We start from the raw sequence: 26,855 nt of genomic DNA, 5'->3' as shown, positions 1-26,855 counted from the left end.
AACAACCTCCTCCAATCGGGGTGGGGGATGCCTGGGGAACATCAGGTTTTCAAATGGCCCTGAACCCACTTCAGAGTCAGGGAGGCAGCTGGCACGAAAATAGTTTATTGGGGGAGCCCCGGAAAGGGAAAGGGATCAGGGGGGAGAGGGCTGGAGTGTGGGGACTCTGCCCTATTCTCTTCAGGAACTAGAGCAAATGGGGCGCTGGCGGACAGTGCCTGCCGAGGGTTCGGAGCTGCCCACGGTCTCCGGGGCAAGGGCAGGGGCAGAAACAGGCAGGTTGGCCTCCGTTAGCAGAGCTGCATCTTCCCAGGAGCCTGAACCTGGGCCAGGGGAAGGAGAAACAAAATCCCAGATGGGAAATTCCAGACCAGGGGCTCCTGCCCCCACCCAACGTGGCCTTCTCCCTACCCACAGGCCAACCCCAGTCCACCCAGGTCCCGCTGCAGAGTGCCCCTCACCGTCACTGGCCTCGGGCTCTAGCTCCTCCTCGCCACTCAGGGGCTGTGGATCTGGTTTCTCCTCCTCAGACAGCTGGCCTCCTGCAGCCCCAGGGGGAAGGCAGAGGTCAGTCTGGAGGAGGCTGAAGGGGAGGGCTGAGAGGAGTCAGGAAGGAGGTCGGGCTGCTGCACCTTACCTGGCTCCGAGGGATCTGCACGGCTCTCACTGTCCTCTGTAATGGGTGACAGCTGAGTGGACTCCTCCTGGCCTTGGGGCCCTGTGCCTCCAAAGGGGGTAGAGGACAGGGCAGGGCTAGGGCAGCTGTGCCTGGATGGCAGTGCCGACTTCACGCCATTCAGCCTTTCCCTTGACCTTCGGCTTGGTATGTGAGCACCTAAAGCCTCATACTGGACGGCGCAGGAGCCTCCTCACCCAGCCCCCAGCCATCACCGTTACCTGGCTGATGGGCAGAGATCCTCCGCTGGACTTCCTTGCGGGAACTGTCTCTGTTTCGGATGTTTACCTGTAGGGGGGAACTCCTGAGCAGCAAGGACTGCCTTCCCTCACCGGTGATCAGGGCCCTTCAGCCCCAGCCCCCAACATGCTCCTGCCCACTCCCCAAAGAAGGATCATGAAGGGGAGAGGAAAGGGGTCCTTTGCGACCTGCAGAGAGAGGCGGTGTCGGGGCCAGATGCCCCGCCACACCCACTGCATGTAGCTGAAGAGCACGATGACGCTGAGGAAGGTGAAGTTGCTGGCGACACCAACGAAGGCGCAGGTCATCGGGAAGTTGTACAGCAGGTACCTGAAGCAGGAAGCGGAGACAGGAGGGGAGTAGCAGCTACCAGGGAGTACCAGCCTTCTCATTTCCCAGAAATAACTTCTAGGGCGATTCACCAGTTTGGCTAGAGCTGGGCTCCATCCCCTGGCTCCCACCCACTGAGCCGAGTGTTCAAGAGAGCAGCTCTCAACACTGACTGCACATGACCTTTCCCTGGGGTGCTTTCACAAAGTCTGACGGCCTGGTATGACCCTAACAAATCCTGGTCTTGGCGTGGGGCCCAGGCATCAGTATTTTTTTAAAGTTCCCCAGGGACCTGATATACTGATGTGCAGTCAGGGTGGAGAATCTGTGGCCTAAGTAAAACCTGTAAAACCCGTCGCCTCTGCTTAGGACCCTCTTCACTTAAGGACAGCCCCACGAGAGCTGCCCAGGCCACGCCGGCGCTTCCTCACCTGAGCCCAGTGAAGTGGGCGTGGATGCGGAGGTAGGCTCCGTACAGCTGGATGCGCTTGCTGTGGATCTCGATAATGGCTCCGGTGGTCGGCACATACTGCAGGCGGGTGGGCAGTGGTGGCAGCACATCAGGCCAGGATCCTGCCGCCGTCACTCTTACCAGGCCAATCTGAGGCCCACTTCCAGCCTCTACTGCTGTCCCTCCTGACCGAGCCCAGAAGCTCCTCAGGTAAAATTCTGGGCTTGTGGGGAGGGCTGTCTCCTAGTCCTCCTTCCCCCCTTACCGAGTTCTCCCTGTATTCTGGGTACAGCTCCACCTCCAGGACCTGCTTCTGCTCTGCAAAGCCAAACAGCAGGAGGCTAGAGAAGACCAGGGTGTCAAGCATCTGGAGCAGGTTTGAGCGGTAATGCAGCATCACCTGCCAGGGCCAGGAGGGAGAGGCTGGGGACGGGTGCCCGCCCCTCCACCACCCCTGAGCAGGCTAGGAAGGCTGCTTCTTCCCCGGTCCCTGCTCCCTCACTCTCACTTCCTACCACGCCCCCAAAACCCAAGTCTTGACCCAACCGTTGCAAACACTTGAATGACATCCCTGCCCTGCCCTACCAGGCCACGTGTCTCTATTCCAATACAACAAAGCCCCCTTTTCTAAGAAACCCTCCTAGGTGAAGCCCCACACTGTCTCTGATCTACCTTTCCCCCAAATGGTTCTATAATCCAGAACAGAATGTATGTTCCAGTGTACCATCTGAAGCTTTTTCCCCCATGTGGACATTCGGGGATTTGCTTCATGATATGGTTCTGTTGATAATTAAGAACAGAATCTAACATTTATTGAACACCCACTATTTCCTCATTGAATCCAAACTAGTTTTGTTATGAGGGAGTTACTACTATATTCACTTACAGCACTTTATAACTAAGGGGTTAAGTAAATTGCCCCTCAGCTAGCATGTTCTGAGTGAGGATTCGAGGCCAGGCTTGCCTGGCTCCAAAGAAGCCCCTGTTTTCAGGGTGGCTCCACTCTTCAGACTTGACCCCGAAGCTGGACATGCGCGTCAGATGTTAGGGGGTGTTTGTCTGGTGTGGTAAACTGACACCTCTTGCCTATCCTGATGTGTCTGTGACTTCAGAGCTGGGATGTTTTCTCCTGAAGCCCTACCCAGATACTCTGACATCTGTCATCATTCTCCACACCCTCCTAGACAGGCTAGGAATGAACACTCACGGAGCGTGAAGAGGTGGAGATGATTCGGCCGCCTCTGGTGTAGCATGAAATGGTGACCAAGAACATGCCCAAATCTTGATTCACAGGAGACTCTGGCAGCTCAAGCTCTAAGGTAACGCGGTACGGCTGTCCATACATCAGCACCTGCCCAAGGTAGCCCCGTCTCTTTAAAAAAATTTTTTCTTAATTGCGCTGCCCCTGTACCACCTCCCCCCTTCCCCTCCAAACACTCTGCCACAACCCTCCGCTCTCAAAACAGGCCTCTCAATCTCTCTGGTCCCAAGAAAGTGCTGCCCCCTTCTGGTGGCTGGATCCCTCCCACTTCTGAGATCTTCAGTATCCTGTCTGCTCTACTGAATCACTCTTTTCGAGAAAGGCTGTGTCACATTTCTTTTCCAAAAGTGAACCGTCATGTTGCCAACTGGGCCATCTGTGACTCAGGTCTCTCTGTCCCCGTGAGGCCATCTCCCCGGACCCAGCCTACCTTCACTTACATTATTAATTAACCGAGTGCCAGAAGTGCTCACCATCTCCCTAGCCAGCTGTCGCACAGTCACTGTCACTCAACACCATCTTACGGCGTTCTGGGTCCTTTATCTTGGTTCTGTTGGTAGAACCCTGAGACTCACAGCAGGAAGGCTTCTTCACTGGGGTTAACCTCAAAGGGTTAAACATGTGCCACCAAACACACGCTGGTCCTTCCGGGCTGTTCCCATATTCCTCTAATCCTGTATTCAGCTATGCTTGTCCTACGCATGACCCCCTCAGGGTGACACATAAGGATCACAGGGGTGATGGTAAAGCTTCTGGTTTTAACCAAAGAGGGAGTGGATTAAAAAAAAAAAAAAAGAAGTTGAAAAAAACTTTCCCCTAACCCTAATAGTGTACTAGCTCCGAAATCTAGATATGGCTATGAGGGTACTTTGAGCATTTTATCCATAGGGTAATAGGTGAAAAACCACTGATCAAAGTCTTTCTTTATACAGATTCTTATTTTCGGTCTGAATTACGTCTTGACAAAAATGGATTCCATGAGATTCCTACCCCCCTGTAGAGGCCAGATGAATCTAAGCCAGTTGCTTCACTGAATTCTTTGAAACATTAAAATCGGTAGTTCTCTGGATGGGCAGGAGGGAAATGGGGAGTGACTGCTAGGTAGTGGGTATGGGTTTCTTTCTGGGGTGATGAAAATGTTCTAAAATTGATTATGGTGATGGTTGCTCAACTCTGAATATACTAAAAACGACTGAACTGTACATTTTGAATGGTGACTTGTACACTATGTGAATTATACCTCAATAAAGATTTTTATATATATTTTTATCTTTTTAAACCAGTAATTATGTCATCTCCTCCAAGGGCATCCACAAAATCTAATACCAGAATCTTGTGAATGAGTCCTGCCTTTGTTCGCATTTGTCTGCCTGGTGGGCAGGTTCTCCCTCTCCTCCGTTCCCACATAGTATTCACTCTTCCTTAAAAGGCCCACTTTGAGCCTCACCATCTCCATAGTCTCACACCTGTCTAATTCTTCACAAATTCTTCTGAAATGCAGAATCTGCGTCTTTGCTACTTAATGCAATGTATAGATTTCTGTCAATCCTGTAAGCTCCTTGAAAGCAGGACCACATCTTCTATTTCTAAACAAGGTGTTACACACAGAGTAGACCCATTATTTCATGCATTCATTCAAAAATGTTCACTAGAAATGAATGAAATGATCAATCTGCTTTAATTATCAGGGACTTGGGCCTCACCCTTCATCCTTCCATCCCTTCCTCATCCAGCAGCCTGGTACCCAACTGTTTTAGGCTCCTTGAGTCCCCAACCATTATGATATACGATGGGCAGCCACACAAATGCATGCAGCATCCCAGGTGCAAATGTACTGTGGCTTTGTTTCTATTCCCCTCTCAATATATTCCATTTATTATTATTATTATTAAGCCACAAAAACACATTGAACAAATGTTTTCACAGAACATTCTATGATCATCTCCAAGTTACTTTCCTGAGTAGCAGAACTAAAATGATAATCCTCTGTCTTGCAATGCCCAACATTCCACTTCACCACTTTTTTTTTTTTTTTTTTTTGGTCACACCGTGCAGCTTGCAGGATCTTAGTTCTCCCCCCAGGGATTGAACCTGGACCCTCAGCAGTGAAAGTGTGGAGTCCTAACGACTGGACCGCCAGGGAATTCCCTTCCCCACTTCACCATTTTGAAATCTCCATTTGGGATCCACTCATCCCACCTGGTAAGCTTTCTGGATAGTGTTACCCTGGCAGTAAACTGGAAGATGTCACAGGATACAGAATACACAGTCTCCCAGGTTATTTGTATTGTCAACCCCAGGGGGCCCCAGACTCTACAGTTTACACTCCTCCCTTCAGAGTGACCATTTATTTCTATCCTGTGTTTTTTATCTTTAGGTCAGTATTCTCCCAAGTACAATTTTTGAAAAATCATTTTCAAATGATATTTAAACTCTTAGTAAGTCTGATTTCTGATGACTTCTCATTACACTGCTGACAACTCAAAAAACTCTGGTGATCAGAAATGCTCTTGATCCTCCAAGATCCTTCTGAAGTGTTCTGGGATCCTACCCTTTTTCAGAGCCTCCAGCAGCTTGCCTAACAGAGAAGGATGCATTCCCATTCTGCATTTCCCAGGGTTTCTAGGTTTGTTGAAGGCATACTGGCATTCGGCCAGTCCTCTGGCACAGTACCCTTTGTAATGGCAGGTTACACATATCTGTCAACGGTTTCATAATTTAACATACTTTCAAAACTCTTGGGTGGATTCCATCCTAGTTCTGTAAGATAGCTGATCTGTTAATTTAGGTTCATTTACATCTAAAATACACCTTATCTAGTAGATATGGGCTGGCTGAAACAATTTAAGAAGGAGGAAAGAATAATCCACACAATTCATTTGGACTTTTTCTTTAACCTCCCTTTCCTTGAAAGCCTTCCTTTTAGTCTCTATTACTCGGTCCCTGACGTCCAGGTCTTTCTCAAGCCTTCCTGTTTCAAATCATCAAAGCTCTCATGAAACCTCTCTTCAGCTCCCGGTACTCACCCGATCACGTCCACCCTTAGCCAGTGAGACATTGGCAACAGGGAAGGAGCAGAGTAAGGAGGCGGAGGAATCGCAGTCGGTCCTAAATGAGAACGGGGATGATACTCTGCTAAGTTACAGAGTCTGCCTTACTTGTTCACACACCTCCTTGGCCCCTAGGGCTCCCTTTCCTATCCCCCATCCCTTCTCCCAGAATGGGCACGCTTCTCTGTTATAGAGACAGATGGAGAAGAAATGCAGCCAGGAGATTCAAGACAACAGAATGAGTCTTTAATTCTCTTCCTGCTACTTCCATTTATTTCCTTTCATTAGGGCAGACATTCTTAAATGGGAACCTATGGACACTTAGTTGAACAGTTTCGGACTTAAGTGTTTCTAAAGACTCACTTAGGGAGCTGATAAAAATGCAGATTCCTGGGTCCCACTCCTCCAGATTCTGATTTAGGAATTCTGGTCTGGGGCCTAGTTTGAGAAAATTCCTCCAAAGGGATCCACAGATGATCTTTAAGAGGCTTATGAACCCTTCGAATTGTAGGCAAAATTGCACATGGGCATATATATAGGTTTTTATGGCAGGAAGGGCCATAGCTTTCATAAGATCCATGCCTCTTAAAAGTTTAAGCAGGGCTTCCCTGGTGGCGCAGTGGTTAGGAGTCCGCCTGCCAATGCAGGGGACACGGGTTCGAGCCCTGGTCCGGGAGGATCCCACATGCCGTGGAGCAACTGAGCCCGTGTGCCACAACTGCTGAGCCTGTGCTCTTCAGCCCGTGAGCCACAACTACTGAAGCCCGTGTGCCACAACTACTGAGGCCTGCGTGCCTAGAGCCTGTGCTCCACAACAAGAGAAGCCACTGCAGTGAAAAGCCCTCGCGCCGCAAAGAAGAGTGCCCCCCGCTCGCTGCAACTAGAGAAAGCCAGCGCACAGCAACGGAAGACCCAACGCAGCCAATAAATAAATAAATTAAATTAAATAAATAAAATAAAATAAAAAAATAAATAAAAGTTTAAGCAGCTCTGCCTTAGAAATTACAGCTCATGACCACGGACTCAGGACAGGGAAAAAAAAAAAAAAACTTTGGACCATTGATAATAGTGCCCTTGTCAGCACCTCTTGATTGGTCCCATAGTCATTGTTAAAAGAAGGGGAGAGAATTTGGCAGGGTCTGTAAAATGGGAAGGAATTGAGGCCCCAGGCAAGAAGTAGGACTCTGGGAGTTTATGTACCCAGACACCCTGTGTTTCCATAAATTCCCTTGCAGCAGACTATCCGGGAGTGGGAAGAAGTAATGTAAAAGGCAAACTACTGCTTTCCTAATACCTCCTCTGCTGAAGGCCAGATTAGTTCTGAGATGACCCAAGGGGTTGGGTTGGCTCAAAAGTCTACAGTGGCCCTCATCATGACAATCTAGGCGAGGGATTTTTTTTTTTTCTTCTTTTTAACCAGATTCCAGTAACCAGAGACAGGACTAGGACCCTAGAGTCCTACCAACCCAGACCTGCTCCAACCTTGGGTTATAAAAGAAATCAGTATAAGCACACTGGGCTCAAGTGTCCTCCTCCGTAAATAAGGGGGTTGACCTGAATAAGCTCCAAGGGTCCTTGCAGCAATTCTCTCACAGGATTCCTCTACTTTGATAGAAGACCCCTCTCACCTGTAGTAGAAATGCACGGGGCTGAGGTGGCTGACCGTCGGCATGTAGGAATAGTAGAAGGAGCCATAGAGGAAGACAGACACCCAGAGCAGGAGGAGGATGGTACAGAAGAGCACCCCAAACTGCAGTAGCAGCTTGCGGGCGCGGCCTGCCAGGACGTGGCCCATCTCCTGGGCCCACAGTAAGGCAGGTACTGGTGGGTCATTGACCATGATGGGGAGTGCAGGGGGTCTGGCCCCGGGTTCAGGCCTTGAGTTCCTAGGTGCTCTGCCACCTGGACGCCACCCCTGGCCATGGGATGAAGCAGCTGGTGGTTCCTGGAAAAAGACAGAGAAAGGGGAAAGAATGGCTCTTTTCACGGGGGAGGTGGGGACAAAAAGCACAAGCTTACCGGACTGGCTTTGAGGAACCAGAGATACCAAGACATAGCAAAGTCTTTGTTTCATATGGCCTTTCTCCAATTGATTGCGTTTCTCAGCCAATTATCCCTTCCTTTCCTCCACTGTGCTCTCTCCACCACCTGTGCTAGAGTTCCTCAGCTGAACCCATCCTCGGGTCACCTGATTCTGGGACAGCCACCTTGACAGTCATTCATAGTAATACGTAACATACAGAGGATGAGCACCTTACAATTCTTCCAAGGCGGTTTTACACACACGATGACACGATTCCACACTGCGAGGTGGCTGCACGGAGAGCACGCGCGACTTGCCTAAGGTGGCACAGCCGGACTCAAAGCCAGCAACCTCAGCGCAGCCACAATTCCCTCCCGAATTGAGAGCGGTCGCTCTCAGACAGGGCCGCGCCCCACTCCGGGCAGGGCGTCCTGCAGCCAACGGCCGCTCCCCGCCAGCCTCCTCTGGCTCGGCGGTGGGCGCGGCGCCCGGGGCCCCCACCCAACCGCAGCAACATAGAAACCAGCCAGCGGGCCGCCACAGGGGTGCAGACTCACCAGCCACACGCTGCCGGGGCAACGGCGAGAAGGTACTTCCGCCTCCCGGGGGAAGTCCCTCCCCCTCCCTCCGGCCCGCCCCCCTCTGTAGCACTGGGGGCGGGGCTCGTCCGGGGCGGGGCCCGGTGCAGGGGGCGGGGCCTTCCGGGCCGCCAAATTCCTACCTCCTGGCGCCCGGCACTGTCCGTTCCTGCGTTCCGTTACCCTCCGGATACCAAAACCAAAGGGGACAGGCGCCTCCCTCCAGGCCCCAAGATATGCTCCAGATATGAGTCAGCAGGATCCCTCAGCCCGCCCCTTGAGGCCGCAATCACGGCCCTCCGCCCACACCTTCACTATCCGCCATTTAACCCCCGAAGATGGGGCGAGGCAGGCATCCAGCTGGCGCTGATTTTCATTGCCCACAGCTCCTTGGATCTGTGGGCTTCCAAGGCAGAGCATTCGCCCCGAGAACGCTGCAATCTGCGGGTACCTGTGCATCTTGCGCGTTGCGCCAGCGGGCTGGCTGTCCCCTATTCACAAGAGCGGTAGCATTTCAGGCCCGTGTTTTGTCTCCAGCTTTTACGATGCGTGATCGACCTCCTCCGACCCTAACTAGACTTTCCCTCCCCCACAGCGCATTATCTAGACTAGGTTTTGGCGGGTGGCACTTTCTACTTTGTATATGTCTATTCACCCCAAGTAAGATCCCTCAGAAGGATCAGTGTTGTGTACATCTTTGCGTACATCTCACAGCACCAAGCACAACACTGCAGACGTGGGAGGCAATCTCAAACCAATACACACACACACCCAGGAAGCCCATCCATTTCCAGAAACACCCACCGACTCTCCCCTACCTCGTCTTTGTCCGATTCTTTGATCTGATCTCTGCATGCCTCTTTTCCCCCAGCTGCTCCTTCTTCTCTTCGGTCTGCCATTTCTTTAGACATCTTCCTGATGGACCTCGCCGCCCCTGGATCTTCCACTCGAGTCACTTGTAGCTAGAACGTTAAAGTGGTGATCTAGAAGCTGATACCTGTAGCTCATCACATTTTCCTGGATATGGGGAATGGAGGGTCCCTGGGAGAGAAATGAAGATTCAGGTGTTAAATGCTGTGTCAGAGTAGAGGGAGGAGGGATGGAGGGGGCGACTGCCCAGCTGATGTCAGATTTTCAAATGAGCAGGGTCTCACGCAGTCAGTACTGACTCCACTGCAGGGGCTGTCACAGGTCCAGACCACCCCATTTGAGGGGGGAATCTACCTGGGACTCAGCTACTTCCAGCTCCTTTGGGGAGGTCTCTAGCCCAGACCCTGGATGCCCGCAATGGGGGAGGGGCAGGTAGTGAGACAGTAACAGTGGGGGTGTGCACAGGGGCTGCAGGCAGCAGCCACGCTCCCCCACTGGCCAGAGAGTTGGTACGTGCCAGGATCTGAGCAGCTCCTTCTAGCATCCTTCATCTTTCAGGTAACAGCCAGTGCTGGAGCTGCAAAAACTGGGACCAGCCCTCCACTGGCCTCTGACTTGACCCTCCCCAGTGGCCTTGTATTAGCTGCTTCTGCTGCTGCGTCAGATATTCTCAGCTGCAACTCCCTGCAAGGTGGGGCACCCATCTCAGGCAGCAGGTTTTGGTGCACCCCACGATCCTTCTCCCCAGGACTGTCGCTGCCCGTGGCCTCAGGTGAGTAGCGAGCATCCTGCTTTTCTCCCTTTGGGGCTCAAGGGGGCAGGTGGGGGTTCTGTACTCTCCTCATTAGGGCGGGGCTCTTTCTAGTTGTGGTTTTCAGAGCTGGGAACACACATAACTTGAGGGCTCTGAAGCCTTAAATCATTTGTATGTTTAATGATCTGTGGCCCAGGCCATGTAGGAGTTTGGGGAGCATCTCAGCCCACTTCTCCATTTCCTTAGCTGAGGAAGACAGGAATGGGAAAGACCACGGAGGTTGGGGATAAAAGGGGAGTAAAATATTGGGGCATATGACCCGGCCTTGTAAAGGTTGATGAGGAGTAAGCACAGAGGGGGGCCTTCAGCTGAGATTGTGCAGGGCCCCATCATGCTCTGAGCTCTCTCTTTTCTCCAGGATGAAAGGGGAGACCCCTGTGAACAGCACTATGAGTATTGGGCAAGCCCGCAAGATGGTGGAACAGCTTAAGATTGAAGCCAGCTTGTGCCGGATAAAGGTGGGTGGGGCCCTGGATCCCATTAGTTGGCAGCCTGTACCGTAGGTTCCCAAACCTCAGGGTAAGAGATGCTTTCTTTCATTGACTCCCTGAGATCACAGGAGGAGTCTTGGGATCTGTAAGGAGAGCTGGCCCCAGGTCTCTGTGGGTGATGAGGGAAGAGAAGACTGTCTTAAGGAGCCCTAGAGATGGCAAAAGATTATCCATTTGGGGAGGGAGGCTGCAGTCCATTTAGGGTTTCTGGCTAACAGTTCCCCTCCCGGCTGTGCCCCAGGTGTCCAAGGCAGCAGCAGACCTGATGACTTACTGTGATGCCCACGCCTGTGAGGATCCCCTCATCACCCCTGTGCCCACTTCAGAGAACCCTTTCCGGGAGAAGAAATTCTTCTGTGCCCTCCTCTGAGCTGCCCTGTCCCTCCTCACAACTCTTCACCTTTCCCTCTCCCGGGCCCTTCCTCATTTTTGTCAGGAACTGTGGTGAGCCCCCTAGGGTCCCTGCATCCCATCCCTAGCCCTTTCCCACCCCTGTGAGGTTATCTGAAGTACAAGTCCCTCCCTCGCCTATCTGCCGACCCCATTTCCTCACCCACTGAGGCGGACCCAAAGCACCCCGTGACTCGGGGCACCCTTAGCTCCACCCACAGAAGGGCTGTCAGACTCTGCCAGCGTCCTGCCCGCTTCCCTCTATGACCCGCTCAGACAATGGAGAGAGGGATGGGCTGGGTGCTTGCTCTCAGTCTCACCTGGAACTATTGGAAGTGTAAAGCCATTTGAAGAATAAAGTCATCCAGAGTCTCAGAGGACAGCTCCTGTGTTACCGTTCTTGGGGGATAGGATCATCAGTCAGTAGATTTGGGAGTGGGTGCGGCAGGTGGAAAAGCTTGCCATAACCAGGGAACAGGGCCAGTCAAAGCGGGTTAGACATTGTCTAGGATCGGAGATCCGCCGGGTTAGGGTGGATGGCGGGCAAGAGAGAACGTCTCAAGTGGAAGAATTAAGTTACAGACACTCAGAGGCTACGGAGAGCGCGCACGCACGCACACACACACACACGAGAGCAATGAAGACAAGTGAAAATGAAAACAGACCGAACGGGGTGGACTTAGGGAGGGATTCCGAAGGGCAGTCGCAGACAGGAGGTACCCAGTGAGAGGGGAGGAGTTTGGTTCCAGTTCCTGGGAAGGGGCCGTTTTACTTCTAAGATGGCGACGCCCACAGCAGGTCTCCGCCCAAGATGGCCGCCGCCAAAGGGCTCCGCACCAATATGGCGGCCGCATGTCACAGCGTTTCACCGTACAGGGCTTCTCAGCTGGGCCCATACTTAAAATGGCGGCCCCAGGCATCCAGAGTTCTCAATATGGTCCCTTCCGTGCTCATCTGTCTCAAAATGGCTGCTCCTTCCCTCGTCAACTCGATACCCACTCCTACCCACCCCGGAGGCCGGAAGCCGACGTCCACCCGATCCAGGTGAAGGCACACTGGCGGCTACTGCCAAGGATCATGGGACAAGGGGGTCCCAGCAAGCACGCCAGTGGTAGGCGCCGGTCGCGTGGATCTTATGAGAGAATCTAGGTCTCTATATCTTGCCTAGTAGAGACTCCTTTGGAGCGGAAACAGAAGTGTGAGGACAATGCCCGGCGCCGTTCGGCTCGGGGCGCTGTTCCTAGGTCGCTTCCTGTTCTCCCTAGGAGTTGGATAAGCCCGAAGCTGTTCAGTTTGGGCTTCCTGTTAGAACTGGGGCTTGCTATTCTCCCACTTCCCATTGAGGCCCCTTCTGTCACATCCGCCAGGAGCAGTGTCCCCGCCCCTGGTGCGCCTACCACCCCTCGTAGTGGTCCAGCAAGCTGCCCGGCCAGAGGTTTGTCTCACGAGCGCCTCCCGGACTCAAACTTGGCGGAGGTTTATAAAGCCCCAGAATACCTTTCTAGAAGCCGTTACCTTCCAAGGGAAGGAAAGACACATACGGAGGTGGGACCAGGGCCAAGGCAGAGAAAGTAAGTCTCAGGATGTCTGCTCCTCATGGGTTGTCAAGATTCCCCACCCCCTACCCAGTGATACATGCTTCCCGGGGCAAGCCTGGGCCATGCTTTGTCCTGGGATACACTTGCGGGTAGGGTCGGCTGCCAGAGGCTGCCTTGCAGAAGGGGGTGACCTGTATTAGAGACAGCACATCGCCCCCAGCTTCCCCACACCTTCACACAGGAAGACAGCAGGGGAGGGGAACAGAGGGGAAACCAAAGGAATAAAGGGGGTTCTACCAGGAACTGAACTTGAGTTTCCTATGGACGTCTCCACAGGCTCCAGGAGTACCCAGTGAACTTGAGGCACCTTCAGGAATAGCAGCTTCCCTGCTGTTGATGAATTCCTGAGCCCTAATAGGCCCTGGAGATATTTAATTCCCTCATCCTAGAGAGGAAGAGACCAAGGGAAGTAACCTGGCTGCTCTCCTGAAGTGGGGACCTACCCCCGTTCTGTTCAGGAGCCTGCTTAGTTCTTCCTTAGTGCCCGTTGAAAACTCCTCTAAGGATCAAGTCTGTTTAATCCCTGCATCCTGTCAGTGTCTGGCATATGGCAGGCATTCAAATAGCCAACGATGGTACTATACATGCTTAAACGGCAAGCAGGGCGTAGAAGGCACTAAAAGAATCTTTCTCTTTTCCTAAGGTATCACAGTGTTGGGCAAATTCCAGAGGGGTAAGTGAAAATGTCCACATCAGCTCAGACTTGGTAAGAAGTCAGAAGTGCTCAATAAATGTAATCTTGATATTAGGTTATTTAAAAAAAAAAAAAAAAAAAGCAACCTCTGCTCAGTTTTTCTACACATTCAATTTTCATACTTATCAGGTTAGGGATGAATGGCTGCAACCCTAGCTGGGGGCAGGGGGGTGGTCTAGAGGTTACTAGAGACAAGGCATGAGCTATAAATAACCATTTAAAATGATTAGCTATAACACCGAGTAACTTTAAATATCCTAGAGAATGAGCAGACACTGAAGTCAAGGATAGCCTTTGGGCCCAAAGCTGTAAGCCCCTAGGGTGGGAATCTCTATCATGTACAGAGGGAGGAGTTAGAGCAGTAACTGTTATCTGTATCACCACTACTTCAAAACACTAGATGTCATAAGCCTGTGGGAGCCCAGCCTTAATAAGTCCTTGACCATTTATCAGAAGTTACAATCAATATCAGTTCGGTGCTAGTAATGCAGTAGTGCTTTTGTCAATTAAAGTTACCTTCTCATTCTACATATTCACTAGGAAAGAATCCCCATCAAACATCTTCTGTTGAATAAGCAGGCTTTTCCTCTTAAGTGGTAATTACGAATAAACTTAATCTGGCTCCTAAATGGAACCCTACATTTAACTTCAAGCATCCAACTGGTTTTAGTATAGGCCAAATACACAGAGGTCATGAGTTATAATTTATTTTCTTCTATTCCAATGGCTCAAGCTCTCAGTAAAAAGCAAGCACTTAAGTAAGCCAACAAACCCCGAGTGAAGGTATGGCTGGTTCCCAAGTGAAAGCATGGCAGAATAGGAAGGGAGAAAAGCCATGAAAGAGGAAAGCCGACCTTGGTTGGAACCCAGTACGACTTGAGGAGGAGCGTCAGAAATAAATAAAGCCCCCAATGACACACTCTATCCAGTCAGTGCAGCCACAGGAGAGGGTGAATTCAATCCAAATGGTTATTTATTCTAAAACTGGAAGCTACGGTGCCTACATTTTTGCCATAATGTTGTAATGAGAACAGGGGAGGAAAAAGTTACAGATGTAAACAATGACACAGTTACATTTTTTTTAAATGGTAAAACCCTTTTTTACTGGCCACTTCCAAGAATGCTTTACAGGTTGTGCAATAACATTTACAGGCTCCATGTGGTGGTTGTTTTTCTCACAAGCTTTTCCATCTACAACTACAACAGACGTCTGATAAGACACTAAACAAGTCTTCTAAGGAAAACAAGGGTAGGGATCCCGCCTGTTAATCCACATTTTCCCCCTTAACATTGTTTTTTCATAATAAAAAAACAGACAGAAACAAAACCCAGACATCTACTGTTGTTGCGAGTGATCTCTTGGACTAAACCGACAAGGACGTGGCAGTTTCATTCTCCACCCACCTAGAAAAAGCTTTTTTTTAAAAAAAATGACTTTCTAGTGTCAAAAATTAACAGCAAGTACCTCCCCTCCCCCCAAAAAAACCCAAAGCGGCTTAAGCTTTGTCCCCCTGGTCCTGAGGGCCTAGCATCCCCGAACCGTGCTGTAGACTATAAAAAGATGCTATTTGCTGGAGAACTAAACGTTTGAATAGGGGTGGCAGCTTCTGCCTCAGAGTCAATTTTCTGTTATAACATAATCTTGCCCTAAGGGAATTTCTTTGGGCTCCAGTTTCTACCTCCTCCTTTTTACCTCCCTGACACTATGAGCAAAGCTTTCTCAAAAACTCCCCTTAATGATAATAAAAAGTTAGTGGGTTACAGAAAAATTCATGCAATCACTTCACCCACCGCCACACACAAATCCATTTGACGGCACCACAGAAAAAGCAGGTGCCCAGAGAAAGGACATCATTATGAGCAAGCAAACGTATTGCCTATCAGCCCCCCATTCCAGCCTCTGGCTCAGAGGTCCTTGTGGAGCAGAAGGGCGACAAGAGGGCCAGGACGAGGGCCTGTGCACCCTCCTGGGCACGGCAGTAACCGTGGGAGAGGGAGAGAGAGGTCAAATCTCAGCACAACATTTTCAACGGAGGACTGCCCAGGTAAGGAAATGGAAGTGAAGTACCTTCTAGTAGCACAACCCAGGGCTCCCCTCGCCAGGAAGTGCAGCAATGTGTGGTGTTCGCTGAGTAAGCTCTTGGCTGACACAATGCTGAGCAGGAAGGTGAATGAAAACTGAAGCTCAGTATTGAAAGAGCATTCCCATAACCCACCCATATTCTTGAACCAGCAACCTGAAGCTGTCTGTCAAGAACTGGGAGGGTGCTGGTAAAGTCACAAACAATAACTCTCCCGACTGAAGTCTCTTGGCTAGAGGCCTCTCTGGGACACACAGGGAAGGCACCCCAGGAGGAATCCTGTTTCAACAAGTCGGGAAGGGGTGCTCCCTTTCATGCACACGCTGCACACGCTCACATTCATGCTCTTCCCAAGTTCCAGCAGCCCCACGGAGCTGCCTCCCACCCCCCCACCCTACCCTTTTCTATTCACTCTCTATCTGTGTATCAAAAAAGCCAGCAGGGCCCCGGCCCTCCACACTGTAGAAAATAGCTGCTATTCTCAGCGCCTGGGCCTGGTAGCCCACACCACAGGATTCACCTATATACATATCCTGCTGCAGTGAAAAGAATCCTGCTTCGTTTCTGTGTGAGCTGAAACCCTGAGAAACGTTCCTTCTCTTGAACTATAAGAGGACAGATTCTCTAACAGAGATGATTTCAGAGACTTCCCACCTGTCTCAACCTTGGAAGACAGAGAGTAGAGACTGGCAAATCACAGTCTTCAGGCTGAGGGCTGCAACCCCAACTCTTCCCCCGGATTTTATGGAAATCCATTAACAGATACAGAGAGGCTGCAAGCTATTCTGCTCTGCAATCAGGAACAGTCCCCATGCCTCCTTGGCGTGGGGATCCTATATAACAGAACCGCCCAACTGGTAGTCTCCATGCCTCAGCCAAACAGCACAAAGGCACAGGAACGTGGAGATTGGGACGCTATGGCCTCCCAGCCCACCGGACCAGATATCCCAAGAGGGAAAGGTCGGTAAAGAAAATACAAACGGTTAGTTGGTGCAAGTGATTGATAAGAGCTGATCGTTTATTTTCACTGCCCCAGTCACAAGCTCTCCCTCTGTCCCCACTCCTGCCTGCTATGGAGAGCGCCCTCGCTTGCACGCCTCCCCACCCTCTCCGCACCACCTCGCCGTCACTCTCCCTTACTCGGCTGCCGGTCCAGCTGCCTTAGAATGTCAGAAGGGTGACATTTTCAGTTCTCTCTTCCTATCTGACTGCAGGGTATAGGACAGGCAGCCCTAAGTGCTGCTTTCTGAGCAAATGTTTTTTTGATTACAAATATCTAACTAGGTTTGAAATGTTTTATAGAATAAGACAATATTCTTTTCAACAAACTTTAAAAAAAAATGTACAGTTTTGTTGTTTGTTTCCACCCCCCTCCCCCCACTGCTTGCGCACCCTCCCCCCACCGCCCCTCCCCGGCAGCTCAGCCCCACCCCGGCAGCCCCTGTTTTCCTTGGTTGTGTTTTGGGGGGTGCTTGGCACCCCCAGAGATTCAGCTTCATGGCTGACAGGCGACAATGGCAGGGGCTTCACCGATACCCTTGGTAGCCGTAGTAGTTCCTGTAGTATCGGTCTCTGTCCTGGGGATGGTGGTAGTAGTAGTTCTGCCACTAGAAGAAAGGGGAAACTCCATCACTAGGAGCCATAGCTGGCTGAGGACGGAGAGGCATGACACTCATCCCTCTGGTCCTGCCCCCCTTCATCTCTCTATCCCCAGATGATACTTACATCCCGACTGTATTGTCTGTAATAGTCTCTGTATCTGTTGTACTCATAATCTCGCCCATAGAACCGATCGTAGTCTCCCCTGTATCGATCGTAGAAATTACGGTAACCCTGAGAAAGGAGAAAGAGAAGGAGTGAAGATGTGTGGGTTTTCAGCATCACAATCCACTGCTATCCCCCGTCTTAAATGAGACACATCTTCACTTGATATTATAAACAAGCTTAACCTTCCCAGGATAAAGTCTTCCAGAGGAACAAATTAAATGGGCAAAACCCTAAGCCCTGAGAAAACAGCCCAAACCACTCTGCTCCCCCAAGCCAATAGGAATGGCTGTCACGGCCCAGAGGGAGGAGCAGAAGGAGAGCTGCACTCACCCCTCTGTTTCCAGACTGCCCCCAGTACTGCTGCCCGTAGGCCCGGTTGTCGTAGCCTCGGCGCTGCCCGCCCACTGGAAGAGAAATGGAGAGCGCGCTCAGACAGCTGGCATGGGGTCCTGGCTCCACATCTGAGTGGAAATCAAAAAGTTGGAGCCAAAGGCAATTCTGGGGGAATAGGAGGCCTGCTTCTGCCAGGCTCACACAATGTTAATTAAAGCACCAGCCAGGATCTTTTAAAAAGTCTGAGGGGGGGTAGGGCAGAGGAATAGAGACACAAGAAAACCAAGCCACCTTGGTTTCACCTTTTGAAGCTCCCCAATTCCTGCAAAACATTTAAGATGCCAAAAGCATACATGGCAGAGTTAGAAACATGAGTAAAAACTGCCATTCGTAGAGTCACAGACTTTCAGCCCTGGAAGGGATCCTGGATATCATATAACCCAGACCCATCGTTTTATACAAATGAACAAAGTCTAAATGATAAGCTCTTCCAGGGTAGGAACTGTTGGTATTCCCACTGCCCAGCACGTAGCAGGCACTCAAGAATTTTGTTGACTTACACTTATAATTACGCACACACACACACACACACACACATTTTTAATGCACAGTGAATGCACACTGTGGCGGGGGTTGTTAACTGACAAACTAGACATTCAGGAGGGAAATTAATTCCACTAATAAGCTAACTTACTGTCTAACACCCGCCCCAGATTACTGAATAATGCATTCACTTTCTGCTCTATACAGTTGGGTTGATCCAATAGACAAAGTAGCAAGGAAAAAGATAATCTGATTTCACTGCACAAATCCTTCATATAGACTACAATAGTGAAGGGGGAATCCATATGTAAAAATGAAAACTAGATAAATGAACAGGCTCAAGCATTGCTTTTCAAGGAAACAAATATTTCTGTTGAAAAATAACTACCTTTTGTTGAAGGATTATGGAAAAAGCACAAGAAGCTGGGAGTAAAGAACACAGGAGGAAATAAGCTCCATAAAGAAGGGACTTCCTTATTGTTGGTGATCTGACTTGGTTTGCCTGGCCTTTCCTTGTGGGTCCTGCTGCACTCAGCACAGAGAACAGACTGAGGCTCGGGCTGGCAGGTCCCCAGGACTCACCGTAGCCTTGGCCTCTGCTTCGGTTCTGCCGGTTTCGCTTGTTTCGATTGTTTCGGCGGTTTGTCCGCTTCTCGGAGGGGGGCAGCAGCTTCCTTGCCTCCTCCTTGTACTTAGTGACAATGGGCTGAGCTTCCTCCTTCTCCAGCTCCCCGTATGTCACCTCATCCATATAGTCGCATTTTTCAGGCAGAGAGAAGTTGGCTGTAAGAGTAAGAGAGAAGCTTGTGGGCCTCCAAGTACATAGACGGGTAAGATCTCATAATGAAAACCCCACTACAAGAATAAGATTTTCTAAGCCTCATCTATTAATGCACAGAAGTGTGCTGGGTTCACTCTACGGGTTTTCCCTAAACTGTAACAGCCCCAGGCAAAGGGCTATCTGCAAACTGTAGATTTACAAGTTCTCAAGTGATCCATAATAAATTAAGAGTGAACTGGGTTAAGGTTTCTTATCAGGACAGAAGCAGGCAGCCAGAGGCTAAAAGTAACTGAGAAAGTTTTGGTGTTGGTTAGATAAGAAATACACTTTTAAAGAGACTCAAGAAGAAACTGACCCCAGCCTAAAGGCACTTACTCATCTATACAAGGAAAACAGTTAACAAGAGTACGGGGTCCTCATTAAAACCACCTGTGTATGATGGGAGAGCACACTTGCCAGTCTCTAGACATCAAGTTCAGAGGCTGAGTCCCAGCAGAATTCAGTTCAATGAGGCTCTCCTGATTCTTAGATGAATCCAGTTAGCCCTCCATTTTATAAAACTGAACTAAATTCCTCCAAGTGCTTGAGTACCAGTTATGGACTGGCTTAGTTCATTCTAAGTAAACTCGGAGAATCCAGCTCTTAAATGTGTAACCAGCTCCCATGCCTGGGCATTATCAGAATTCAAAGAGCCAGTAGTTGATAGCTCAGGTGGGATGCCAGGCGCTGAAGGCAGCAAGGGGAAAAACCAAACTCTGAGGTGAACAGCAAAAAACTAGATCAATCAAGATAGTTAATTTTGCCTTGTAGGGAACCTTGCTGTAAGGCTTTGTACCACACATATCAAAACCCAAAACAAACAAACAAACAAAAAAACAGGCCTAATGTGATACTAGAAATCAAAATATACTGATGAGATCATTCACCCCAACCACTACCATTTTAATTTGAACCACAAGAATGTCCCATCTCTAGAATATAAATTCAGTGAAGGCAGAGCTTCATTTCATTCATTCTTTCCCTGTGTCTAGAACAGGACTGGACAAATAGTAGACACTCTAAGTATTTACTAAATGAATAACTGACTCATTGAAGCCTCTGCCTTAAGGCTATCATCCTGTGGTCTATCACCATTTCTCTTTTTGCATTTTATCAGAATGAATCAAGGGGTTATTGCTTCACCATTCACTCTGCTCATTCATTAACCTTCAAGTGATCACACCCATTAATTTATTCCACAGATTTACACTTTACATGTGGAGAATCCTCCAGGTGCTAAGAGGCTCTAGTGAGGTGTGCATGGACCAAGGACAGGGCCCCTAACTTGCAGCGTTTAGCCCACCTTTCATCTCCAGCATTATAGACTCAGGCACATCGTCTCCCTCCACTTCCTTCCTCAGCTCCAGCCTCTTCTTCCAGTCCTCCTCATTAGGGACGACCACCACCACTTTCCGAGAGAAAGTCTTGAACAGCAATAGCTTCCGCCGTTGGCCAGAGTTGTACACGTTACACTAGGGACAAGAGGAGTAAGAGACGTTTTAGGAATAAAAATTAAACTCTGATTCAACCAACAATTACTGAGCATCTTTCACAAGTGAGGCACTAGATTAGGGGTCTTATTTACACAATCTCTTTGAATTCTTCCAAAGCTACATGATGTTATCCTGTTTTACACAACATGAAAATTGAGACTCAGAGAGGCCAAGACTTGTCCAAGGTCACAAACCTAGTAAGTGGTGGAGCCATGAATCCAAAGCACCAACGCTCTTTCCATTGCCTCTAGAATGTGTTTTATAGTCTGGGTCCATACACTCTCTGGTAAAAACACTAAAAGTTGTATCTCTGAGTTCAAAACACATTACAACTGTAACACAACCCCTTGGTCATAATCAGGTAACCTGATTCTGTTACTTAATTCAGTCTTTCTCTATATACGCACCCTATTTTGACTCTGAGCAATTTATTTTAATGAGATTTTTAAAAAAATTATTTATTTTGGCTGTGCCGGGTCTTAGTTGCAGCATGCATGCAGGATCTAGTTCCTTGACTAGGGATCGAACCCAGGCCCCCTGCATTGGGAGCACGGAGTCTTACCCACTGGACCACCAGCGAAGTCCCTGAGCAATTTTATCAGATTAAGTGGATACCAAATCTTTTATCTTTGGACCTACTGTTAAATTAGGTTTCTTTTGAATGTTTGAACAATACCTGATCAAGAATGAAGTTCCTCTTTGTCCGGGAAGCAATCTGGACCAGCTTACTAAGGCACTGGGAGGCTTGCTGAACTAAAAGGTCTCGGCTTTTGGGGTCCATCTGTGGCTCCTCAAGCCCCTTCATCTAATGAGTTTGAGAGGAAGAGAAACACAAGAAGTTACACAGTAAGTTAAAGCCCAAGAATCACTGGTAAATGCCACAACACCACCACATCAGTTCACTGACATTCCTCAGTGCTGGGAATGTTGTCCATTTCCTACAGAACTCATTTCCAGTCTCAATCTGGATATACTCCAGACTTTACCAGCTTTCAGATTTGACAACACAGCAAAGGAAAACAAATCTACCATAAACACATACTGAGAACTCATTTCTTTATTTGTGGGGCTCTTGTTCTCAGACACCTGAAAGACCAACTCCACTGGGAAAAGATTATATAAGTTTCTTGGTACCTCAAGAGCTAATATCACAGCAGACTAACCCCTCCCAGCAACTCACCCTCATTTGATTGAGCACAGTCTCAGCTCCCAGGACATTGTATCTTTTCTCAGGGTTTTCTTTTGTGTATTTCAGTGCCCACTGGGTCTTTCCAGATCCAGGCAGTCCCACCATCAGAATCACCTGCAAGTAAACCAGGAATGCTATAAAAAATAAGTGAGGGTCATGTTTACAAAGCCCAATTTAAGAACATCCTCCCCTTCCCCCAGCTGGGTAAAGTTTTCAGAAGAAAAGCGACCCACCCACCATTCCAAGCATAAGCACCAAGGTTCTGCACACTCTCCGGCATACCTCACACTCCTCTATGGTCTTGGGAGGGACCGCAGTGCGCACGCGCTCCTCCACAGGCACGGCATGGATGAACACAAACTCTTCTGGCGGTGGGAAGAAGGGCTCCTCCTTCTGACCAAAATTTAATTCTACAACACAATTTTTGCAGAGGACATGGGGTAGGAGGGCCCGGTCAGCCAGGGATTCCTTGTTGATACGGAATGCCACACCAAGGTCTTCTCCATTCTTGGAAAAGGAAAGTTCTACTTCTTCAGCCTCAAAATTCTACAACGACGAAAGACAAGAGCATTTATGGGCACACAGAGCTTGAGGTTGATTAATCTTACAATTTAATCTTTTTTTTTCTCTACTCCAACTGCTGTACTAAACAACTATGTGAGCAATGCATCAAACGCAGAAAAGACAGCAGCTGATGGGAAGCAAATTGATCCCTAGTGCCCTCTATTTACTCCTTGTTACAAATCTACAACTTTCAGGAGCACTTACAGCAAAGCAGCCAATGACATCATTCTCCCCAAAAGTCTGGCCAAATTCCTCAAACTGCCCATTCTCTGCCTTGAGTCCTCGTCCATCGAAACCGTAAGAGAATTCATCCTCACCTAGAATAATCAGCAGATTAGTTACCTACACTCAAACCTCCCACAGAGCAGCAAACACTAAAATGATTAAGTTAAAAATAACTTTACCAAGCTGTGGATGGGAAAAATCAACAGACCATCCAACTCGAAGGAGAGAAACCTCTGTGCAGCCTTCTTTCATTGGGAGATTCTGGGTTATCTGGCCAAGTCAGAAAAGGAACTTTCAGATACTCGAGCAAAGTCTGAGTTAGACAAGATTTTGATACAAACCGAAAACGACAACTATCACAACTCAACATCAGAAAAACAACTGTCAATGAACTTAAACCAAAGCCATGAGGGTCAATTTCTTGGTTACTGGAGCTACGGTTGTCATTCAAGTGTAGTGCCTTTTTCTGCACTAATAAAATACTGGTGGGCGGTAAACTACTATGTACTAGAGCCCAGTACATAGTAGTTTAATGACTAATTTAATAAATGAATGGTCCTAATGAGCTGTACACACTACCTTGGCCTCAAAGCAGACTTTCCCCTTTGTCACTCCATAAGTACTTCTTGCCCCAGACCAAAGGGTGGGGAACTTCTCTGAGAAAAGTGGCTGCCCTCCATAGCGGTCTTTGCTCACTTGAAAATGGAGATCCGAGGTATCTGTTAAGAAAGAAGCAATCTGTTTACTCCAATGCCCAACACTTGAAGCCACCAATAGAACACAAATATACCCAGTTCTCAAGAATGGATACAAAGTTTAAATCTCTTCAAAGTTGCAGGCCATGAAGTTTCAATCTCCAAAATCACTTTTGATTGGTTTAAAACCTCAACCTGTCTGCCTTATACATACACGTGTCCAGGTTCACAAGAGTCTGATCCTCTTCCTCATCTTTTGCCTCTTCTTCCAGGGGTGGTGGAGACTTTGAACTATACATATGAGAGAAAAACAAATACAATGTAACCAAAGTCCTCTAATTTGAAAGGTGTCTGCATGACATCAGGTCTGTTTATCAGCAAATATAAAATTCCAGCAGACAGCTTCTTTCAACAAATGTGAAAAGGGCAACAGGAGCTTTCAGGGTAGATTTAATCTAAAACTTAGGCCTGTAAAAACCTATTCCATTTTTAATCCACCCCTCTTTCCAGACTCTCTGGTCAACATCAGGTATACCAAAATCAGAGCAGACACTCCCTTCAATGAAAGGGACTATTTCCCTCACCGGCTGTGGTAAGCCTCCTCTCGGAATTCATAGTAAGCTCGGCCATGTTCATCCTTCTCATCCCGCTGTCTCTTTACCCCCCGCCGCTCACCATCTGAGCCTGCTGGTTTTGACTTTTCACTATCTTGGTCATCTCCTACAAAAAGGAGGGAAAGAAAATCAGCAGTTTTCATACTGGAGTGTAGAATAAGCTCAGAACCAACAGAAACTAAAGGAAGACCTGCATATCTGTCTAGTCAGAAGAGCCAGGTTTTTCCCATTGCATTCATAGAATGTTTTTATTTCCAAAGATGATCATCTTCCTGTCATTGGCTGGGATTTTATTTAAAAAAAAAAAAAAAAAAAAGGGACATTATGGGCTAATTACAGTCAAGCAGTAGATTAAAAATTTGGCAATTTTTGCATTCTAAATTTATCTGCTTAAATCAGGTCAAGCTTGCAGATTTTCCCACCAATATGACATAAAAGAAACATCCCATAAGTTTTTTAAAAACTTCATAGCTTAACTTCGATTTCTATCAGATTTGGATTTAAGCTGGACACTTAATATATGTTTTCCAACACTTTTCCACAGCTTCATGTTACAGAAGCCTCAATTTTTTTAAGAGTTTGCCTTTCCAGCTTTGAAACGCACAGCCATCCACAGCTTTACTTACATAGCCAATAGACTATGGTGTATATACAGAGCTGTATTTTTATCACAGATTTTTACTGAAACTTGCAGGAGCAAACCATTAAGTCACAAGAGACCCATAAATAATACTGCATCTTTACTGCACATAATTTGGGGCACAAAGGTGCTGTCATACAGTTAGCAACATTCTTTACAAGAGGAGAAAAAAAACCCAATTTTTCCTTGGACTTTTTTTGGTTTGTAACACTAAAGTTTTTAATAATAACTTCTTTAAAGAAGTCCTTTATCCCTCAACCTTTTTTATCTGCTATCTGGCGGTACACGTTAAGTCAAAGGTTATGTAATGGGATTTTTGTTCCAGGACATAGGACAATCTGCAAGTTGCATGTGACTGTTGTAGAATGGGTTCCAATTATACCATCATACCAAGCAGCAGCCTAAAAAATGTATTATAAAAGGAACTAAAGCAAGCCACTTCATATTAAGAATGGGAAGCCGCTCTAGCTTTCCTCCCTACTCTGACAAGACAGTTATGGATCAGCTCCAACCATCCAATTACTTCAAAGAGAGAAAGGTCACTAACTCCCTAGGGCAACTCTATACAGTCTCTTCCACAAGGTTACTCAATGGACCCACCAACACCCCAATCATTTCAATTCAGGAAGTCAAGGACCCGAAATGTAAAAAGCTAGCTAAGTGTACAGCAATTATACAAATTTGCCCATCCATCCACTCAGATGAAAGATTAAAATTTAGTCGTAAGAATTCAGACAAGGTTAAACCCCTAGCCAAATAATGTTGATTAACATTCTAAATGCTGTAGATTAAAACTTTTTCTTCCGTAGTTAACGATTAAACTTGACACCCTCACACCACAGGCTGCTGAAGCAGGAGCTGCTGCTAAAGCAGGAGCAATGTTAGATTTCCAGATTTTCGCTGTGGCTCAAACTCTAATATTGAGCTTTTGATGGAACGAACTTTGACGAACTGAGCTTATTGCTTAATTTCATGGCGAAAAAGTCAACAGTCGGGCCGAAGCCTCCAACAGTCGGTCTGGCTGTCCGTGTAATCAACAATTCCTCAGTGCATTCTCGGTTTAGGAAAAGATAACCAGCACCGCGGGAGCCTGCTCCAACAGGTAGCTCATAAGCAGTTCGCAAGCAACATCGCTTACTTCCATCCACTACCACCAAGCAACCAAGTTAGGCAGGAACCTCCCGCCTGCAGAGAGTGGGGCCACCAGAGGTAGTCAAACCCCCCAAAAAGGTGGGTAGAGGACGAAAGCCACCTCCCCTGGGGAGTCCCACCGAATGGCGATGGGAATCGAACCCCGCGATGCAGGGCTTGGTGCTGGGTCAGGCGCGCACCCGGCAGATTGGAGCCGGGCTCCGCTGCCAGCTCCTCACCCTGTTCCTCTGCGGCCTTGTCACCCGGCGCCTCGGATCCCGGCGTCTCGTCTCCGCTCCGATCCTCCGGCTCATCTTCCTCCCCCTTGCCGGTGCCCTGCTCTTCGCCACCGTTCACCCCACCTGACTCGGCTGTGGCCTCCTCCTCCGGTTTCTCGGAAGCATCGGGCTCGGCCGCGGCCTCCACGGCTGCCGCCTCCGGGGGCTCCGGCGGCGGCTGTGCGGCCTGGCCCGAGGCCTGGGCAGGGGGTGGCTCTTCGTCTTCGTCCTCAAGCAGCGCCTCCTCGTCCTCCTCCTCCTCCTCCTCTTCGTCCTCCTCCTCGTCCCCGCCCGGGCCGCCGCCCGACGCGGCCACAGGCCGAGGCTCCGCCTTGCAGGCCCCGCCGGGCCCGGCCCCGCCACCGCCGGCCTCGTCCTCGAGCATCTCGGCGTCCAGCGCCTCCTGCAGCCGCTGCGCCAGATCCACCTTGAGGCCGCGCGAGTCCAGGCCGCGCCGCTGCAGCTCCGATCGCAGCTCGGTCACTTTCAGCCGCTTCACCTCCATCGCCGCCGCCGCCTCCTCCGCCTCCCGCCGCCTCCTCCCCTGCGAACCGTCGACCGAGCCCGACCGCGCAGGCGCCGCCGCCGCCCGCCTCCGCCTCACGCGCCAGCACTGAGCCCGCGCGAGCGAGCGCACGCACGTAGGCACGCAGGCAGAGGGCCGCGCGCAGCCTCCGCTACGTAGTGTTTGTTTCTCGCCCTTCCTCCCTCCCCTTTTCGGCCCTCGGAGCCCAAAACAACGCAGCGGGGAGCTGCTTCCTCTCCAGCCACCTTGGTTCCCCTGCCGCGGGCGGGCGGGCGGGTGGGCGCGCGCCGAGGACGACGGACTTCCCTCTCTTTACCTCCCGCCCCCTCTCACCCCCTGGGCCAATCGCCGCCAGCGGCTTCACGGCGCAGTCGCACCGGAGCCGGAGACGGGAAAGGCTGGCTTCGGCTCAAGTGCCTCGTAGTACCGAGGCGTGTGCGCACCCGTCTCTCCGTACTTCCAGCCGGGGCTCCGCGCAGCCGCCCGGAGC

The 26,855-nt window shown here is 49.4% G+C and overlaps 3 protein-coding genes across 11 annotated transcripts; 1 reads left to right on the top strand and 2 right to left on the bottom strand.

The window, feature by feature from the left end:
- Positions 1 to 89: 89 nt before the first annotated feature.
- On the bottom strand, positions 90 to 11,936 carry BSCL2 (BSCL2 lipid droplet biogenesis associated, seipin). 9 transcript variants are annotated; one of them, XM_057552581.1, is made up of 13 exons: positions 11,840 to 11,936; positions 11,495 to 11,573; positions 9,428 to 9,650; positions 7,637 to 7,953; positions 5,985 to 6,066; positions 2,905 to 3,048; positions 1,963 to 2,097; positions 1,678 to 1,775; positions 1,105 to 1,246; positions 899 to 964; positions 638 to 728; positions 462 to 542; positions 90 to 323 (listed from the first exon to the last, which is right to left on the bottom strand). In XM_057552581.1, exons 3-13 carry the CDS (start codon positions 9,518 to 9,520, stop codon positions 181 to 183), a joined length of 1,392 nt encoding a protein of 463 aa, XP_057408564.1. In that variant the 5' UTR covers positions 9,521 to 9,650; positions 11,495 to 11,573; positions 11,840 to 11,936; the 3' UTR covers positions 90 to 180. The 9 variants fall into 9 exon arrangements, with proteins under 9 accessions (XP_057408564.1, XP_057408563.1, XP_007174451.1 ...); XM_057552580.1 differs by lacking the exon at positions 11,840 to 11,936 and having other exon boundaries at positions 11,495 to 11,792; XM_007174389.3 differs by lacking the exon at positions 11,840 to 11,936 and having other exon boundaries at positions 638 to 724; positions 898 to 964; positions 11,495 to 11,791.
- Positions 8,908 to 11,551, top strand: GNG3 (G protein subunit gamma 3). The gene is made up of 4 exons (XM_028164571.2): positions 8,908 to 9,056; positions 10,038 to 10,251; positions 10,652 to 10,751; positions 11,026 to 11,551. The coding sequence occupies exons 3-4, from the start codon at positions 10,653 to 10,655 to the stop codon at positions 11,152 to 11,154; spliced, it is 228 nt and encodes a 75-aa protein (XP_028020372.1). The 5' UTR covers positions 8,908 to 9,056; positions 10,038 to 10,251; position 10,652; the 3' UTR covers positions 11,155 to 11,551.
- A 2,485-nt stretch (positions 11,937 to 14,421) lies between the features above and the next one.
- On the bottom strand, positions 14,422 to 26,823 carry HNRNPUL2 (heterogeneous nuclear ribonucleoprotein U like 2). Its single transcript, XM_007174474.2, has 14 exons — positions 25,801 to 26,823; positions 23,761 to 23,896; positions 23,391 to 23,467; positions 23,061 to 23,200; positions 22,661 to 22,751; positions 22,461 to 22,573; positions 21,975 to 22,238; positions 21,684 to 21,806; positions 21,180 to 21,308; positions 20,314 to 20,482; positions 18,773 to 18,973; positions 17,645 to 17,718; positions 17,273 to 17,380; positions 14,422 to 17,154 (listed from the first exon to the last, which is right to left on the bottom strand). The coding sequence occupies exons 1-14, from the start codon at positions 26,342 to 26,344 to the stop codon at positions 17,074 to 17,076; spliced, it is 2,250 nt and encodes a 749-aa protein (XP_007174536.2). The 5' UTR covers positions 26,345 to 26,823; the 3' UTR covers positions 14,422 to 17,073.
- Positions 26,824 to 26,855: the final 32 nt, after the last annotated feature.

The sequence above is a fragment of the Balaenoptera acutorostrata genome, chromosome 9 (genome assembly GCF_949987535.1).
Source record: "Balaenoptera acutorostrata chromosome 9, mBalAcu1.1, whole genome shotgun sequence".
NCBI lineage: Eukaryota > Metazoa > Chordata > Mammalia > Artiodactyla > Balaenopteridae > Balaenoptera > Balaenoptera acutorostrata.
This window is presented reverse-complemented; position numbering and strand designations above follow the sequence as displayed.

Excerpts from the sequence above, each read along its gene's own strand:
- BSCL2 (XM_057552581.1), bottom strand. The coding sequence starts at position 9,520 with ATGTCTAAAGAAATGGCAGACCGAAGAGAAGAAGGAGCAGCTGGGGGA. Across the intron at positions 3,049-5,984 it reads CTAAGGGTGGACGTGATCGG|GTGCTGATGTATGGACAGCC; the intron begins GTGAGTACCGGG and ends TACCTTGGGCAG. Across the intron at positions 729-898 it reads GGATCTCTGCCCATCAGCCA|GGAGGCACAGGGCCCCAAGG; the intron begins GGTAACGGTGAT and ends TCTACCCCCTTT.
- GNG3 (XM_028164571.2), top strand. The coding sequence starts at position 10,653 with ATGAAAGGGGAGACCCCTGTGAACAGCACTATGAGTATTGGGCAAGCC. Across the intron at positions 10,752-11,025 it reads CCAGCTTGTGCCGGATAAAG|GTGTCCAAGGCAGCAGCAGA; the intron begins GTGGGTGGGGCC and ends GCTGTGCCCCAG.
- HNRNPUL2 (XM_007174474.2), bottom strand. The coding sequence starts at position 26,344 with ATGGAGGTGAAGCGGCTGAAAGTGACCGAGCTGCGATCGGAGCTGCAG. Across the intron at positions 17,719-18,772 it reads AAGCAGAGGCCAAGGCTACG|TGGGCGGGCAGCGCCGAGGC; the intron begins GTGAGTCCTGGG and ends TTTCTCTTCCAG. Across the intron at positions 17,381-17,644 it reads GGCAGTCTGGAAACAGAGGG|GGTTACCGTAATTTCTACGA; the intron begins GTGAGTGCAGCT and ends CTCCTTTCTCAG.